General features: G+C 39.9%; 1 protein-coding gene across 2 annotated transcripts in view; it reads left to right on the forward strand.

The window, feature by feature from the left end:
* Positions 1-8,260, forward strand: part of LOC136864435 (membrane-bound alkaline phosphatase) — a 194,727-nt gene extending 186,467 nt beyond the window's left edge. For both annotated transcript variants that reach the window (XM_067141427.2, XM_067141426.2), the window contains exon 10: positions 6,744-8,260. In XM_067141427.2, the coding sequence (XP_066997528.2) occupies positions 6,744-6,943 (200 nt within the window). In that variant the 3' untranslated portion in view covers positions 6,944-8,260. The remainder of the gene's footprint in view (positions 1-6,743) is intronic.
* The last annotated feature ends 11,159 nt before the right edge of the window (positions 8,261-19,419 follow it).

Here is a 19,419-nt window from a genome sequence, read left to right on the forward strand (position 1 = left end):
AGACTGTAGTGTGTAGTAGGCTACCTACTTGCAGACAAGTTTAGGTCAAATGTGTCTGCAACGTAATGCAGTTAGAGCACCTTCTTAAATACTACATTTATTGTCCTATGGTTCACCGGCACTATCCGTACTTTCAAACTGTCAAATGATCGAACTCGAGACATTGCTTCGTACGCCTGGCCATTGCTAAATACAGGCTGTATTAAAGTCCCTTAATATGCCTAGAATTTACGTTGAGAAGTAGTTTAAGGTACAGGCTTTTATGTTAAAAAAAAAGGATCTAAAGTCTGTCCTTGTACTTTGTTAATCACCAAAGCGAAAGCAAGGCGAATAAAAAACTGGCGTCTTTTAAAATATTAAATGGAAGGATAGTGTTGGACCCCGCTCCCAATGGCGCAACGTCCCAGAAGGGCCTGGGCCTACCAAGCGGCCGTTGCTCAGCCCGAAGGCCTGCAGATTACGAGGTGTCGTGTGGTCAGCACGGCGAATCCTCTCGGCCGTTATTTTTGGTTTTCTACACCGAGGCCACCACCTCACCGTCAGATAGCTCCCCAGTTGTAGTCACATAGGCTGAGTGGACCTCGAACCAACCCTCAGATTCAGGTAAAAGTCCCTGACCTGGCCGGGAATCGAAGCCGGGGTCTCCGTGTAAGAGGTAGGCACGCTACCCGTACACCGCGGGCCGGCATAGTGTTTTATGATGTAAATCAATTCTAGGAATCAAAACTCTCTGTCCAATACTTAACCCCGTAATGATTTCTAGATCCAAACAACTGTCATGCATTTTTCTTACAATTAATCTTGCTCCATTTAGAAGCCCCTGTGTAGCATTTAAGTTTTTTAATAACATTACAATTATTGCTCCAGGTTTTAATTTAAGGCCATGAGGAGGCAATCCACTCCCTGGTGCACTCACAAGCCTATGTTTGACAGGATGCAAGTCCATTCGGTGAGTACAAAGACGGGAGATGCTGCGATTGTATGATGCAGTTGCTTGAATTCAGGGGGCTGTGAATGTGTACAAACAAGGGTTTCCAATGGTGTAAAGTTGAAGTGCAACTCAGGCTAGGATTTATGTTTAGAAAGTGAAGATTGAAGGTGTGATGTGCTGCGGTTTGTGAGTGATAACTAAGGGTCTGTTGTAGGGGGTGGGTATTTTTTATTCGTATCAATATTAACGAATGCATCGCAATTGGGAAATATCCCGGTCACTTACAATAGTGTGATAATAAAGTAAAATTAAAACGTAATTGCCCAACAACAACAATAACAACGACAACAAGAGTAAAGCAAGCAATTCCATAGAAAAAATTATTACAAGAAATACTATAATTTAACATTCTAAATCCAGGATCATCGTATACAATTTCACACACAATATAAGTATTTCCAATGCTTAACACTATGGCTTACAATGTTACACGTTGAGCTTATTACTAGTTTAACATTACAAGTGATAATGAAGTAAAGTTAAAACATAACTGCCCAACAACAACAACAACAACAACCATAACAACAAGAGTACAACAAACAATTCCATGGAAGTAAAATATCACAAGAAATACTATTAGTTTAACATTCCAAATCCAGCATCATTATACACAATTTCATAAGCAACTTACGTATTTCCAGTGCTTAACACTACGGCTTACGATGCTATAGGTTGAGCTTAACATTACAAGTAATAATGAAGTAATGTTAAAGCATAATTACCCAACAACAACCACAACTATAACAATGAGTAAGAGGAATTCCATGGAAAGGAAATATTACAAGAAATACTACTACTATAACATTCTAAATCCAGCAGAAAAATCACAAACTCAGTGTCCGTCATTTACAACTTCTACTTTTCACTTTACACTAGCACTAATGATCTTCTTAAAAGTTGTGATACGGTACCGGAAGGGAATCTATCAAAGACTGCTGCGATTTATTCCAATCCCTTATGTTCCTGGTTTCGAAGGAAAACTTTCCCATGTCCGTAAACTGGTTTCTGACCCTAATTTTATGCTTGTGATCATTTCTCGGTAAGTACGAGGGAGGTTCCAACTTATTCCTAATACCGGTACTACTCCAGGCAGTTCTTCCCGTGTAGCTCTTATAACGACCACACAGACGAGCTCTAGTTCTTCTAGATTCAAGACTTTCCCAATTAATGGTATTACTCCTATTCCCGTTTACGAAACCCACCGATCTTCTTTGAACTGTTTCTAGAGAATTTATTAAACCTACCCTGTTCGGATCCCAGCACGCAGATCCATATTCGAGAAACGGTCTTACCAAACATTATTTTACAAGCTTTCCTTTTGTCACCGGAATTAGCCTTCTTGAGATTCCGCATAATAAAATGTAACGATCTCCAGGATTTCTTATCTAAAATTTCCACCAGTTGAAGTCTTTTCTAATAGTAACACCTAAGTACTTACAACTATCAACTTCAACAACACTCCCCCACCACCAAGTTCGTAATCCTTTTTTAAAAAAACACAATTTCTTGCCTTTTCCGCTGTGGAATTTCATTCCATTTTACGAGCCCATTTTTAAATCGTATCTAAATCCTACTGGAGCAATAGTTCGTCCTCCTCTGTCTTTATCTCCCGGTATATGACGCAATCGCCGGCCCTGTGGTGTAGGGGTAGCGTGCCTGCCTCTTATCCCGGCCAGGTCAGAGATTTTTACCTGGGCATAAAGGTTGGTTCGAGGTCCACTCAGCCTACGTGATTAGAATTGAGGAGCTATCTGACGGTGAGATAGCGGCACCGGTCTAGAAAGCCAAGAATAACGGCCGAGAGGATTCGTCGTGCTGACCGCACGACGCCTCGTAATCTGCAGGCCTTCGGGCTGAGCAGCGATAGCTTGGTAGGCCAAGGCCCTTCAAAGAGGCGCATTTCCTATTTTATCAAATCAGGCATATCATTAATGAAAAGTATGAAAATAATTGGCACAATAGCGTTACCCTGAGCCACACCAGACCTAATGCTTATTGGAGAAGATAGAGTTTTTTCCATGCACACCCTCTGAGATCTTCCATTGAGGAGTTCTCGTATCCATTTCATCACTCTGATGTCAATGTCTGTATGCGCTAACTTGCTAATTTAGTAATGAAATGGTGACAAAGTGAATTAGATCCTCGACTGTAGGTGACTAAAAAGGGAACGGCTAGGTGATGTAGGTGGATCAATGGTTCTGGTACGTTTTATGAGTTCTGGTTGATTTTGAGGAGGTGCAGTATGGCAACAGCATCGGCGAGAATACACTGCGTGATTACCTCCACAGGTATGGCATCGGGGTGAGGGTTGATGTGAGTTGGGACACCTGGGTGTAGAGTGATCTTGACTGCAGTATCCATATTTAGGAGTCTTGTCTGTACACTGGACTGGTGGTATGATTCTTGTAGACGAGGCAGCGCTCATACCATATGGTGTGTGGAGGTGGGGCGTGAGATTATTCCACTTTATGCTGATGTCTATGTATAGAGACTCCGATGGCCAATGCACAGTCGACATTTTCGGGCGATGGCAGAAGATTTCTCACCATATAGGCAAGAATCGTGGAGTTCTTAATTCTGAATGCCTTCTTGACTTGGATGCCTTCCACGTTGAGTTCTGAGATGAAGGTTTCTTCTGTAATAGAGGGGCCAATAACTCATATTACATGACTGAGAAAGCGGCAGTGTGGCGGAGAGGTTGGAGTTTTGACGGGTAGGGGTGGGAGTAGCTGGAAAGGTGTTCTTGATCCAACTTGGTGAGCTCCCTTGCATTGGTGAGTTAGTGGCCGTGGTGTCCCTATTAACTTGAATGATGACTCCTGTTGTTTTTAGGTGTTGGCCGACTCATGCACTAAGAGTAACCTCTAAACCAAATTTCACTCCATCAAAAAAGGAGGCTTTTTAATTTTACGGGAATGCTGATAGCATGATCATAGGCACACTACCTCCTATTTTACCGCATATTCTAAGCACAGGGACGTGAATTTTAATTTCTAAAGCCCACATGAATTGGCTTGAACCTGAACCACGACCGCCTTGGTGAGAAGGCCATGCCACTATGCCACTTGGCTATCACGTCCTTTCCAATGTCACTCTCTTTACTTTGGTGGTTACTGGGATATCGTGATGAGTGAGTGATATATCACAGTTATATATACAGGTTGTCTAGTAAATGGAAGCCTAAGGGACAGGATAATTCTCTGAAAAGGAAGCGTAACACACTTTCCTTCGAAATCCTATGAGATATAGTTTTGAAAATATAGCCCGCTGAATCGGTGGTGAAAGTGAGGACTTACAATGCTTGTGGCCAGCGCATGGCATGTATACTTGGGGACAAAACATGATGACTTCGCATTAAACCACTACTCTCCAGTGGTTGCCTGGTGTCTGTTAGCGACTTATAGGATTTACTACGTCTACTGTAGCCACAGTTTACTGCACTCGACACGAAGAAAGGGTAAAGACTGAAGGGAATGTGGAAGAAAGTGGTTAGGCAACCTCTCCACACCAAACAAGGATCACTTAGAACTCGTTAACTCAGCAGGGTGCAGTGTGTGATTGACTTCTAGGTTCCAGCTCGCTTCCAGGAACTGAGGCCATCATGCTTTGCCCCCAAGTATACTCAGCTTGGCACATGTTTCGTTTGTGCCTGTGTTCAGTTGGAGCCGGAAGATGACTTACGCACTGGCTGTTTACAATGTAGTCACGTGTAGGTACTGTCCATTGTTGCCAAGTTTATTTTTGTCCTCAAAGTGCACCCAACATGGATGGATAGATCGATACCTTTGGATCCTCGCCTGAGGCAAGTTCGTCGACAGTTGTTGCAGATGTCACTCCAGATCCCGCAGGTTGGTACTGGGATGGAGTCCCCTTCCAATGTCATCCCACACGTGTTCAATGATAGAGAGGTCCGGAGATCTTGCTGGCCACGGTAGGACCTCAATATGCTGTAGGCAGTCCATAGACACACGTGCTCTGTGTAGACGTGCATTATCTTGTTGGAACACTGTCCCAGCGTGATGTGCCAAATGGGGTAGGACGTACGGATGCAGAATATCTATGATGTATCGCTGTGCCTCAAAGTCTGCCAAAGCAATATTAGAGGCGACCTGAATGCATTTCTTATGGCTTCCCACACCATGTTGCCAGGGATTACATCTGTGTGTCTTTCCACATTATGGAATGGATCTGCCCTCTGCCCTCGACACCGCCAAACCTGCACACGATGGTCATTGGAGGTTTTGGAGAAGCAGGACTCATCACTGAACATGATGCGATGCCAGTCGTCCCCTGTCCATGGCTCCTGGGAATGGCACCACTCCAAACACAGGCACAGGTTTTGGTGTTCTGGTGGCAATGGCAACCGACACATGGGGCAGTAGGGCCCCAATCCAGTGGACACGAGTCGTCGAGACACTGTGCGGGAACTCACAGGATGATGTAGGGTGTCCAGTATATGTTCGCGGATGGCGGGTGCCAAAGTTATGGGATCCCGCAATTCTTGGCGCACCATATGACGGTCCTCCCTCGGAGTGGTGTTTCTTGGTCCAGTGTGAAAGTGGGAAACCACGGACAACCATCTTCAGGGTTGTCGACAGTGGGGTTCGAACCCACCCAAACCTGCACGACGTACTTGTGTGCCCTCATGTACCCATTGAGTCCAACATCGGGCCACTGTAACATGTGAATGGCCCACATGCCTGGCAATTGCATGATGCGACCAACCAGCCTCGTGCCATCCCACAATGCAGCTTCTGTCAAATGCTGTCAGTTGGTGGATAGGCTGTCTAACACATCTGCGAGGCATCGCGGGTACTTTGTACTGTATGTAGTCCTCTCTGCATGTCTTGCTTAACTGTCTGACTCACAGCAGTTGACTGGTAACAACTTATCAACAACAGGACGGTGCCATCACAAATGCACTCTGTTGGGCGTTCCATGCATTACAGGTCCTTGTAAATCTAATAATTTACTCACACAAATGGTATGCATCTAGGCCTGTAACGAAGTGGGATAATATTGGACAACTCCTTCTGGGTGCTTAACTTTTTTGTCAGGCCGTGTACATGCTTATTTTAAGTCTCAAAGAAATATTTTCACATCCTTTCGTATGCAGCATTTTCCTGAGATTGGCCTGTTTTCCAACTTAACGGACACTCAGTTCTTGTAGAATGCTCACTAATCACCGAGAAGCGAAGTCGACTTTTACTATAATTATTCTCCCTAACTGTTTTAAACTGTATAAAGGACTCCCATTTTACAACTACATTCATGCTTGTAATAGTCATAGTGACCCTGCAGGAACTAATTCTGTTTAAACCTATCAATAGCCAACCTGTGGCCCTTTGAGGTCCTTGACCCATCTAGATGATTGCTGCCCAGCCAACGATCTATGTAGATGTTGGGTGATCAGGTAGTCAAACTAATCATGTTGAATATTTTAACCCCTATCAATTCAGGTGTTGTTATCACGTATTGCGACTGATTTTTATACTAGCCTTCTGAACGCTCAGTCAGTGCTTGATGCATTTTTTTGAGGTAAGCCATCCATCTTTTGATAAGGACTGATAAACTGCTTAACTGGACCCTACTTTCTTTTCTTTCTTTCTTTCTTTCTTTCTTTATATATTTACAACTGTTGGAGACGAAATATCCAAATATATTTGTACCATTTTATTTTATGTGTGTGAAATTCATGTTCTTGCCGAAGCAAATGCTTTCTTCTCTATTCATTTGTTATTATTTTTTGCAGAAACTGACACGTATGAATACCCAGCCTTGGTTCCCTTGACAAGCGAGACCCATGGTGGGGACGATGTTGCAGTGTTCGCTACTGGCCCATGGGCTCACCTACTCACTGGAATGTACGAACAGAACTATATTCCACATGTGATGGCATACGCCTCCTGTATTGGATCTGGACTTACTGCTTGTTCCAATGACAAGCGATAAGCAAGAATTACTCCATGTAATCAGCAATACTTGAAACTCAGGCTGTGACAAATTCACTTCCCATTGCTGTTTTAGGGGCTTCAAATAGGCTCATTCAAAATGGAATTTATGCCACTTTGAGGTATTTTGACAAAGAATTAGGAATCCTCATTCGAAAACAGTATAGATAAGCTCTAGATACATAAATTATTTGTCATAGTTACGAAATACATTTTAAATAATAATGTAATACAGTCATTTTTCTACAAAGTGCAACCTTTTATGTATTTTATTGCACTGTTTCTTGCTTTGATAATGGTTCTAATCCTATTGGTTGTGTATGCCACTTTGTACACAAGTAAGCCCTTCTTAGATGCTGAATTAAGTCAACGCAACAAGTTGCATCATTCGTTCCTGTTACACCTATCTAAGGTCGATATATTACATATCGTATAGCTCCCCAGTTGTTCCTTGGAGGTTGAGCGCACCCAGTTACAGAACCTAAAGCCGAAGTTAATTCGTTTCATAGCTGATAATCCAGTCCTGGGCCCACCACAAGACCAGAGGAGTGGTCGAACTGAATCGCCAATGGGTTAGAATAGGAAAGCAACATCGTTTTATTGTTATTAGAGATATTCTTGTTAACAGACAATTTTCATGAAAATAAAAAACAATTATTTTGTCTGCATACGTATGTTATTGTCCGTGTTGGATATATGACACTGTAAAAGAGATAATTATTATTTTAAAATACGTTTTTAAAATACAGATTTCCTTACCAAACTTGACAAGTTTGTACATGTGTTCAAGAATGCAAGATAACTATGAACAAAAAATGTATTAAAATATTTGAAGGGAGGTAGGCTTAGTTAAAAAACCCTGACTATTGCCAAAATATCGTCTGTGCTCTTATTATATGTAAAAGAATAGTAAATAGAAGAATGCAGTTAAATTATGTCTTTTCCTCATTCACAGGATTAATGGAGAACTCTTTTTAATATCAGAAGTTTCCTGTTAGACTCTGTAACAAGCAACAAAGAATTAACTAAAAGTTCTGTATACAGATCTATGCTGTTTCTTTGATTTAATAGGATCTTTTCCTACATCCTTGTAGGATGAGAGCATATACTGTATATTATATGACCAGCTGAGAAAAATGTAAGAGCATTTGTAGCAATAATTTGACATTTTATAAATATTCACTCTGTTGTCCATAGTGGCTGATTACATGGAGCTCTACAAGGTATTCTTCACCACATATTTTAAAAAGTGATAATGATCACATGACAGTATGAATGTGCTGGATAATACATTATTTTAATAAATTATTTTCACAAATATTGTCTTTTGATTTCCATTTGTAACCCGTTGCGCGGAAAGGGACCCGAAGTCGGGAATGGAAATTTTACAGCAAAACTGAACAAAAGTGTCTTGGGTGTAAAAATTGCATTTCTATGTACAAACTAAGTTACGCAGCAGTTCGAGTCTTTGTCACTCGATGTCATGAAAACTTTGTACAATAGGTAAGAAAATTAACGAAGGCTGTAATTGTGTTTTTTTCAAAATAATGTTTTCTTAATAGCAACAGTCAATAATTAATATCTTCTTCAGTATTGCATCTAGAAACATAAACTCTTTTTTTAATGTTCAGTATCTTATGCCAATTTTAGAGCCACAAATATATCAAAAATGAAAAATCTGACTTCAGATCCCTTTCTGTGCAATGGGTCTCATTTATACTTTTTCAGCTTTGTATAGTCACACTTGTTCCTCATAATACCTGACTAATGTACCTCTGGTAGCTTCAGAGCAATACAGTGCACACAGGCAGAATATATACTCAGTAGATAGGGTCTCTCCTCTCCCATCAGGTCAACCCTTCACCCACATCATGGGGGAAGGCAAAGGCATGAAGTAGGGTATTGCCTGTAGGGCTGATGTAACAGCTGGGACTACGTATGCCTCATATCCATGACGGTAGCTGCAAAGCCCTAGAGGAACCCTGAGAGGTGACGGCTAAAGTGTTTCGGGGAAAACCTCAATGGGAGCAACGGCAGAGGAGTCATTTGGTACTCTTTCTTGAAATGTGAAAAACTATCTGTGATACTAGTATGTAGAATATATAACTCAAAATTGTTTATTTCTAAGGGATTTAACATGTATGTGATCTATACATGTTATAGATTTTGGGGTTACCCTTGTTGTTAAAGAAAGAGTTCTCTGACTGGGTTCCATTTAGTGTTTACCTCTTCATCTGGATGGTCATCGAGGGCCTCAAACCTGTTTTTCAATTGTATCTTAAATTCATTTCAGATGATTGCTGTTTCCTTCTTTTTTTACATTCTTTTGAGTTGAAAAGTTTAATTAGTACAGCTGCCTTTCTTATTGGTGCTTCAACCTTTAATCAAATATCGGCAGTGATGGTTGCTCCCTACATCTGCCCAAGTTTATTTCTCACATCTAGGAGTGAATTTCATCTTTTGCTTAATGCCAAGTGATCAGTTTGATTGTCTGTGTGAAGATCAGGTGACACCCACGAAATCTTGTAGCGGTTCTATTTTTCTCATACAAAATCAATCCCAGAAATATATACCACAAATGGAAGGAAAAACACTGAACAACACCAGAATAAATTATGAAGCTTTAAATAAAGCCTTAAAAAAGGAAAATTGGGAATCTGTCTTGAATGAACACAATGTCCACAAAGCGACCGGTTGTTTCGTTGGGCTATTAACTCAACATATCTCTGAAAACTCTACTAACACAAGACATGTAAGATCAAAATTCAGAAGGATAACACCATGGCTCAAAACTGGAATCCTAACTTCCATTAGAATAAGGGACAAATCACACCAGACAATTTTAAAACAAAAGATGAGGTCCTAAAATAATGACGAGATCACAAACACTATTAAGAAACATAAAACATACCGAAACTGGATGAATAGGCTCATTAAAGTAGCAAAAGAGAAGTACTATTCAAATAAAATTATGTCAAGCTCAAACAATTCTAAAATCCTATGGAAAAGCATAAATGATATAACAAGTAGGAAGGAGAAAAGAAATTCAGATATAGACAGTATAAATCTTACAGACTCACAAGAAACAACCCAACCATCATTGCAGTCGTGAGTGAGACAGTGGAGTGAGCGGACGTGCTGAGTAGAGTGCTGAATATGGGCGATTTACTAGTGCAGTGCAGGGCATCTATAGGAAGGTGGAATGGAGGAGTGAAATGTGAAAAAGTGAGAGGACAGATAAAAAATGGGCAGCAAATGGGTGTACTAGTAACCTTGTTGGTAGCTGCAGTAATAGCAACCTTATTGGAAATAGGTGGAGTTGAGCTAAATCCAGGGCCTGGACCAGTTGGTGCAATCGGATGTGAAGAATTCGAAATGACTAAGGAACTGATCAAAGAAGCATGTCAGGACGAGCAAACAAGAGACCCAATTAGAGAACAAGCCAAATAAATAAATAAATAAATACAAGAGTTAAAACAGTGTGTTAAAGAGGAGATGAATGTCTTCAGTAGAACGACTGAAGACCAAAGTCAGGGATTTAGAGGAGGAACTGAGTCAAGTAAAGTGGTCTGAAAACAGGACAAACCAAGAGCTCAGGAGGAAAAACCTTTTTATTTATGGTGTGCCGGAACAAGACAACGAAAACAAGGTGGAAATAGTATATAAGTGGTAGAAGTGATACAAAGTAAAATGAAGATAAACTTTAGTGAGGTGGACATAGACGATGCATATAGAGTAGGGAATGTGAAGGGTAGGAGACTGATCAAGGTGAAGTTAATATCAACCCTGATGGCGGAAATAGTGTTGAGGAATACCAGCAACTTAAAAGGTGAGAAAATTTGGGTGAGAAGGGACATGGACAATGGTGTCATCAAGGAACAAACCATTTTACGCAGGCACCTAGGCAAAGCAAAATTTCAAGGCCTAAAGGCCTACATTAAAGGGCAGTGTTTGATTGTTGGAGACAGTCGCTGGTGGCGCACGTGGACACCAGCTCAGCTACAGGAAATAGACGAAAAACACCAACATCAGCGGAGTGTAACGTGTGAGGAAGGAGCAGAAGTGAGCAAGGTAATGCTGACGGAAGTCAGTGATGACGTAGGTGGGAGCGATATGGCAGAAGGAAGAGGAGTGGATACGGGAGCCGAGCAGTCAGCGGCGCAAGAGGGAGCGGAGGGCAATGCACTGGAAGACAGCACTATCGAGCAACGCCCAGGGGTCAGCAAGGGGATTGAAGAAAGAAGACGAGAAACAATGGTAAAGGGTAAAAACCTAAGTCTAAAAGATTTATGGGCAAAGAGAAATAAGTTGCAGACTGATAAGGGGGGGAAAGAGAATGGCAAAATGCCTAAAACTCCAGAAGAGGATATGGTAGAAATAGAACAAATGGAAATATCTAGAATGACCAGGAGTAAATCAGGGAATTTAGACTGTAAAAGTAAAAAAATAACTAGAGTTAAAGGTATCATGTGTTAATATCGAAGGAATATGGAAAAAAATAGGTAATGAAGACTTTAAACTGCTACTGGAAGAAATGGATATTCTTGGACTTGTAGAAACTTAGGCTGATTACAAGAAAGACTTAAAGATAGAAGGGTGTATTGTATGGAGACAATATGGATCAAGGAGGTCCAATAGAGGAAGGATATCGGGAGGAATTTCGGTGGTAATCAAAAACAACTTAAAAGATAGGATACAGCTCTTAGAATCTGAGTTTAAGGAATTAATCTGGATAAGAATATTAGATAGGGTCAATAAGAGGAACGAAATATGTATAGCTTTTGTATATAATCCACCTATGAGCTCCCCATTTTCGCAGAATGAGTTTTTTGAGAATTTAGCGACAGAAATCAGAAGAATGAGAAGTACGTATGATCAGGCAAGCATTATTATCATGGGTGATCTTAACGCGAGGATAGGGAACAAGAAGCCAGTTTATAGTCAACATGAGGATGAGGTACTAGTAGTTAAGAGAAATAGCCAAGATAAAGAATGTAACAGAAATGGAGAAAAACTACTGGAATTATGAGCTGTGGAAGAGCTTTATATATTGAATGGATGGTGGTTCGGTGATGAGAGAGGAAAACTAACTTATATAGTAGAAAATGGGGGCAGTACAATTGACCTAGTTGTAGGCTGTAGGGATAGTTTGCAAGTTATCAAAGAGATATGCGTTAGGGATTGGGCGGAGGCAAACCATATGCCAGTATCTCTAAAATTAATGATTCAAGATATAAGAGTGCAGGAGAGAGTTAACGATAGCGCAAATGAAAGGAAAATACCCAGGTATCGTTGGAGAGAAGAATTAGGGAATGAATTTAGAGAGTACTTCAATGGAGAGAATTTTGAGATCTGGAAAATAGGTACTGTAAAACTGATAGAAGAGAATAGAATTGAAGAAGCCCTAACCAGGATAGAAAAGGTAATTGGAATGGCAGGAAAATGTATGAGGCAAAATCCAGGTAGAACGCAGATGAAATGTTGATGGTATAATACAGAATGTGCTAAGAAAAAGTCACTGGTTATGAAGGCACTTAGGAGATACAGGGAGGATGGTGGTCAAGTAGCTAGAAACAAATTTTATAGAAAAAGGAAAGAATACAGAGAATTGTTAAGAATGACAAATTCGGAATGGCAACAAAAGATGGCTGCAGACATAAATAAAAATTATAAGGAAAATGACAGTAGGAAAGTATGGGATAAAATAAATCAGATGACCAAGAAGAAATCAGGTTCACAGGGGACCAATATAAGTCATAGTACCGGTACATGGATCCAGTATTTTGAGAAATTATTGAATAAAGAAGACCAATGGAGAGCGCATCATGAGGGGATTATTGTCTCAGGGGGCTTGAGTGTCACTCTGCCTGAATTAGATGAGGCTATTTAGACTCAGGAAATAATGAACCAGTTGCAAGGAGCTAAGAAGGGGAAATCAGGAGCTATTTCAGGTATCACATATGAATTTTGGAAAGAGGTGGGAGAGCGAAATGGCATGTGGGAAATTTTGACAAGGATATTCAATAAAATCTTCAAGAAAGGGGTATTCCCGAAAGCTTGGAAAGAGGGGATAATATGCCCTATTTACAAAAATTAAGGGGATAGAGCAAATCCTGGAACTATAGGGGAATTACATTATTGGATACATTGGGGAAAGTATATACTAGTATACTACCAAATAGACTAAGGAACTTGGCGGAGAGACATTCAATCCTGTCGAGATTTCAAAATGGATTACGAAAAGCGAGAAGGACACTAGATAATGTTTTTATAGTGAGAACGCTTATTTACAAATATGTAAAGAAAAAAGGAGGTAAGCTCTATATTACATCAATAGATTTAGAAAAAGCATTTGATACTGTGAACAGGGGGACAGGTTGGAGTGTCGTGTAAAATGATAAGAGCTATAGAAAAGATGTATGCTGAAGTAAAGTGTACTGTGAGAGTGGAAGAAGGTGTAGTAGTAGGAGAGATTATCTCCAAAATGGGTCTGAAACAGGGGTGTAAATTGTCACCAATTTTATTCTTATTGTTCATTAACGATATACTAGAATTTGAAGTTGAGGAAAGATTTGCACTGCCATGTTTAAAAAATCAGGATATTCCTGGTCTTGTCTTTGCTGACGACATACTCCTGTTCACACTTACGCCAGTTGCAATGCAAAAAATATTGGTGGTATCAAGAAGTACTGTAAAGAATGGAATATGAAAATTAACGTACAGAAAACTAGAGTAATGGTGTGCAAAAAAGGGAACAAATTAGCAAAAAAAGAAAAATGGTATTTGGAAGGAGTAAAACTAGAAGTAGTTAACAAGTCAGAATGTTTAGGAATTATAATATCAGGAAATAGAAATTGGTCTGAACACACCAAGAGAGCAAAAATGATTAGTGCAGCAGCCCTAGCTAGTATCCGAATATTAGATAACAGGATGCCTAATATTGATTTTAGGGTACAGAGAAATGTATTTAATGCTGTGATCAAATCTAAAATGTTATACGGTGCAGAAGTATGGGGCACAGAAAAGGAAATCGCAATGCTTGATTCAGTTACTAGTAGATTTATTAAAATAATTACAGGATTACCAATATGTACAGTGAATAGTGGAGTTAGATTACTGTGTACAGACATTAATATAAAGGTGGATATAATTAAGAGAGTAATAAAATATTGGTTTAGGTTAAAAAGGGAAGTAGGGGAGAAATTCTAGATTTAGCTTACCTGCACCAAATGAGGTACCAGAATGGGTACTGGGCAGGCAACTTAACCTGGATCCGCCCAAGATTGAATTTTTTGAGAATAAAGTTGTAACTTTTAGCGTTGGATACAGTGCGCGCGGTTACAATAATAAGAGTCCAAGAAGACTGTGTAGTTTGCCGTGCCATATATGGCACGCTGGGCGGATTCAGGTTAAAGGAAGTACTAGAAGAAATTTGGATGGGGAACTATTGGGACAAAGATTTAGAAAAAAGAAAAGTCTGTAGGGAAGTGGCACAGTGGGTAGCTGAAATAGAAATACAAATGCTAAGAGCTGAGGGTAATAATAGGAAAACTCTGGTGGAATTCATGAATATATATCTAGGTATGAAAATAATACATGATAAATTAACCAAAAGAGAATACAGGGGATTGATATGGTGGATGATGGGAGTTTATAAAAATAAGGCTTTTACTGAAGTGGCAAATACATGTTTATTGTGTGAGAAGGAGTTAGGAAATGCACATTTCTTGAGACAGTGTGAAAGTATAAAAGCAATACGGGTTAAATACTTGGAAGCGGAAGAGATAAATAAGATGGAAAGAGAATCTGAATGTTATACTCTCGTCAAATTAATGAACAGGGAATTGAGAAGGCCAGGGAAACTATCGAAATTATTGACAACTAGCGAATGTACCCGTGCTTCGCTACGGTATTCTACATTGTATTCGAATATCGAAGTAAATACTGTACATGCAGTAAATAAGATTGTTTTAAAATTGCATGTCTCTTAGCGTTATCCGAGAAAGAGCATGGGGAGGTCCCCGTACGTTGTTTCCAATGTAAAGTGTTTGTTACGGATTTGTGATATAACGGCAGGCTCACTTGCCTACTGCCATTCACAATCGAGTTGGGAAGTTTAAATTATAATTGCAGGCCCCATTGCCTACTACGCGGACAAAATCGACTTGGGGAGTTTTCGTTAAAATGGCAGCCCCACTTTCCTACTTCCAGACAGATTACAGTTGAGGAGTTTCTATTATAATTGTACCGGGCGGTACACCTCCACACCGCTAATTTAAAATTTTGCGCCAGTTGAAACTCCTCTGCTGGAGAAAGTCTGAACTTTATTTAAGGTGTTAATTTTCAAGTTTCTCAGAAGATGTCACTACTTGGAAATTTTGAAGTTTCTGAACTGGGTCGTTTTCGACGTATTTTTGTTTTGCTTGTAGTAAGAAGTGTGAACTTTCTCTTCTAGAGGACACTACTGAAGAACTACAATAGTGCACCCTAGTGCGAAGTGAAAGAACTGTTTTTTGGAGAAAATTTTATTTCAAAAGTTTGTTTCTTGTTAAATTTCTTTCTGGTATTGTTTAAGTTGGCTGTATTCCCCTTTCTTTCCCCTTGTTTTGAATTTAGCCAATCCCGAATTTCTTGAATTAATTTTCCACCAATTATGTGTTTCTTCTTCATATTGTGTAGGGGTTTTCTTGGTTAGCCAATAAAGTTTTGTGGGAGGGTGTTCTCATTCCCCAAACGCCTCGAACTTTCCGCGAGAGTATATAAACTGCTGATTTTAGGGTCTCCGGGCCACTTCAGTACCATCTTTCAGTGTGTAAAGTACATAGCAGGGGGCGGGTAGCACCTCTTTCTTCGGGCAGCAGTTCAACAACAGGTAATGGCCGTATAATAACTTCTTTTCTTGCTAGCTCAGCAGTTTAACTCTCGGGGCGGGTCCGAAGCGTTTCCACCATGTAACTTTCCCTAAAATGTAAAGACACTTTGTATTTATTCTATCATTTAAACTACATATTGGGATAGAGAGTGCTTAACCCTCTCGAGCTCCCACTCATATTGTTCTGAGGTGAACTTATTTTTCTCAACCGATTCTTCCGTAACAGCAATGTAAATTGTTTCTTTCTTAAGTCACCTCTTTAGTATGGGATTAGCCCTTGCATTAGCGGCCTAGTGCCAGATTAGGTTTTTAAACAAGTGTATTAGGAGTGCAGATCGCCTCCTCTCAAGTGGTTATTTTAGAGGTCATGTAATTAACCTTTTTCTTACTTAATAGGCCTCAGTAGGTTGGGTATTTTACCCCTGTATCTATGTCCTTAGAGGACAACTTGAAGGTGGAGTTTGGTGTGGCCTTTAATAGGCTTAATGTTGAGAGCGAGTGGCTCTTTCTGGAAAATTGAGTGTTGTATGCCTCGAGGAGGCTTTACTGTGTAATTGGGAGCAAGTGCTCCTGGGCATGATTGGGGTCTTCTGCCCCTTTGTTGAATTTCTGTATATCGTAAGATTGGGCTAATTGTTCATGTATTGTGGGTTTGGCTCTCGGAGCCCATCCTGTAACTCTGCAATTGTACATTCTCGAATAGTGGCTTTGCTACTCTGTACCTGCCATGCTTGTTATTTCTTAATTTTGAAAAGAAAATATAACCTTGTTAAATTTTAAATTAACTTTAATTTCGTAGCCTGAGACCCGTTCACCCCCGCACCTTCTTTCTCCTCTAAATACCACGGAAATCTCCGTAACAATAATGGTAGGCAATTACCCTAATATCACTCGAAATTGAGTTGTGCAGTTATCATTATAATGCCAGGCCCATTTTCCTACTGCCAGCCAGCTTACTGCCAGTCACACCAAGTTGGTGAGTTTCCATCAAAATAGCAGGCCACTATGCCTAATGCCAGTCACATTTTAGATGAGGACATTTCTTTATAATGGCGGGCACTCTTGCCTACTGCCAAACACAATTGGGTAGGAGAGTTTTAAACAAAACTGCATGCTCACTTGCCTTCTGCAAGTCAAATCGTGAAGGGACTATTCATTACAATTGTAGGCCTTCCTTACTAATGACAGTTACACAGGAGTTGGAGAAGGAACCCTTTCCTACTGCCAGTCAAAGTCGGTGTGGGGAGTACTGATTACAATAGCAGACCCACCCTTTCTCGATCGCTACAAATCGACATCAGTGAATATATATAGATCGACATACGAAAGTATATGCGTGTTTACAATATTGAAGACCTTCATTTACAGATTAACTGCTACTAAACGTACGTCATATCGACAAAGGATTACACCATAAGACACGCCGGATTTAGTGGCCTAAATGGCTGGTCCTATCATATGTCATCTATTCTTGGGTCAGATTGAGTTAGAAACGTGGAACAGGGTAAAGGTTTTGTAAGATTATCTCACATTACATTACTTTTCGGATAATTATGTGACAGCTACATACATAGCATTTGGCTCACATATGGCTACTGGGTGGGCCAATTTTCGTGAAGAGTTTGATGATTCTGTATTTCATATAAGTAATCGAAAGTATGAATTATGCATGTGAAAATTCCAAATTGACTTATCATCGATTAATGGAGAAAAATCAAACGTTAAAGGGATACAGATACGGCAAAAAGTCATAAGACCAAGGTTGTAGATCATTCCAAATTGAACGGAGATTGTGCAATCTGTTATGTGATAGGAATTTCCGAAGGTCTGCACCATAATTAAAATTGCCTGCATATTTCGATATTCTTCGGGGATAAAAAGTGAAAAATTTAATGATCGTGGATGTTTTCCGTTCGTTACAGGCTAAAACGTATAATTTTATCAAATTTCAATTATCTTCTTTTCTTCTGGCAGATTATGCCGCAATCTGGATTTTGGGCGAGGCGCGTAAAAATTAGGACTTTCAGGAAACTAAACCAAAAGTTATGCAGATGGTCATTATTACCCCTTAAACGGAAAGCTGTACGAAAATTTCGCCAAAATAGTCAGTGTAGAGGCACACAGTCGTTACGATTTGATTTATATAGATAAGGAATCTGCTCCATGTAAAACACCTTTTGGGCTATGTCCGCTGGACTTAACCTGCAAAAGTGACCATTCATGATATCTCCCTTATTAATCCTCCTGACGAAAAAATGCACATGAAAAAAAGGTTTAGAGGTGGAATTCCATCACGTTTGTTCGATTTCCAGTCAGGTTGGTCTTGTTCTGTATATATTGTGGAAGAGTAAATTCACCATTTCGGTTCCCTATAAACCGCCAGTCCATTCCGGAACATGAAATGTTATTTACGTTTAAAACCTACCTTTGGACAGGTGGATGCTAAATATAAATTTTGGTTTGAATGTCTTCAGTAGTTTTCAAGTTGTAAGGAATACGCTTTACACGCACCCGCTCGTGAGTTAAGTCCGATGGGACTTGTACAAAAAAAACGGTCCGTTAATGATATCTCCCTTATTAATCCTCGTATCGAAATGATGCACATGAGAAAAAAGGTTTAGAAATTAATTTCTACCAAGGTAGGTAGACTTCCATAAAGTTTGGATGTGTATATTTTTTGGAAGTGCAATATCACTGTTTCGGTTTCGTATAAACCCCCAGTCAGTTCAGGGATTTAGAAACAATATTAGCCCTAAAACCTATCAAGGACAGGTGTATTCTAAATACGAATCTTGGTGGAAATGCATCCAGTAGTTTCTAGCACTCGCGTACATACGGCGTAATTAAGGAAGAAAATAATACAGTTAAGAATGATGAAACTAATAGAAAATGGATTATAACTGAGGACAGCCGGATAACGACAAATATGTAAATGCCAAGTGAATGTATTGGAAAATCAAATGCCCCTCAATAAATTATGCTAGTGTGAGTTATGGATATAATAAAGCGGTAACAGAGGATAAATTTATGTCCAGTGATTCTTAGGTAAACAAATAAGAAGATGACTAATGGTGTTATTACTTAATCTATTCGAGGGCGGTTATAACCTCCAACGATATTCCGCCAATATCCCGCAGATGAGCCGATTTCGCCTCTCTTGCCATCTACCCAAGGAACAACCACGAATTTAAAAGTATGATGAGGAAAATGGCAATACGTTACTTCCCTACTGGCATGCAGTCACAGACGTTGCCATGGTAACCTGTAGGTTCGTTGTCGGTCTGTCGGTCACTAAATGCAGAGCATGATACCAGCAGAAAATTGTAAATTTCTCCGTCATGTGAAGAGTAAGGTAAATTATGAACATAACGAAAGTTGTTTATAATGAAGAGACGTTTCACGTACGGTAAACGAAGTTTACAGAAAATCAATAGTATAAGAGAAAATGGAGGAAAACCATTGTGGTTTTCCTATAAACACCCCGTCTGTTCAAAGATTTTAAAATTATATGCATATCGGAACCTTCCCCGGGATGAGTATACTCTAAATATGAAGTTTGGCTGAGATCTATCCAGCCGTTTCGACGTGATGGTGGAAAAATCATT

Source organism: Anabrus simplex, chromosome 2 (assembly GCF_040414725.1).
Source record: "Anabrus simplex isolate iqAnaSimp1 chromosome 2, ASM4041472v1, whole genome shotgun sequence".
Classification (NCBI taxonomy): Eukaryota; Metazoa; Arthropoda; class Insecta; order Orthoptera; family Tettigoniidae; genus Anabrus; species Anabrus simplex.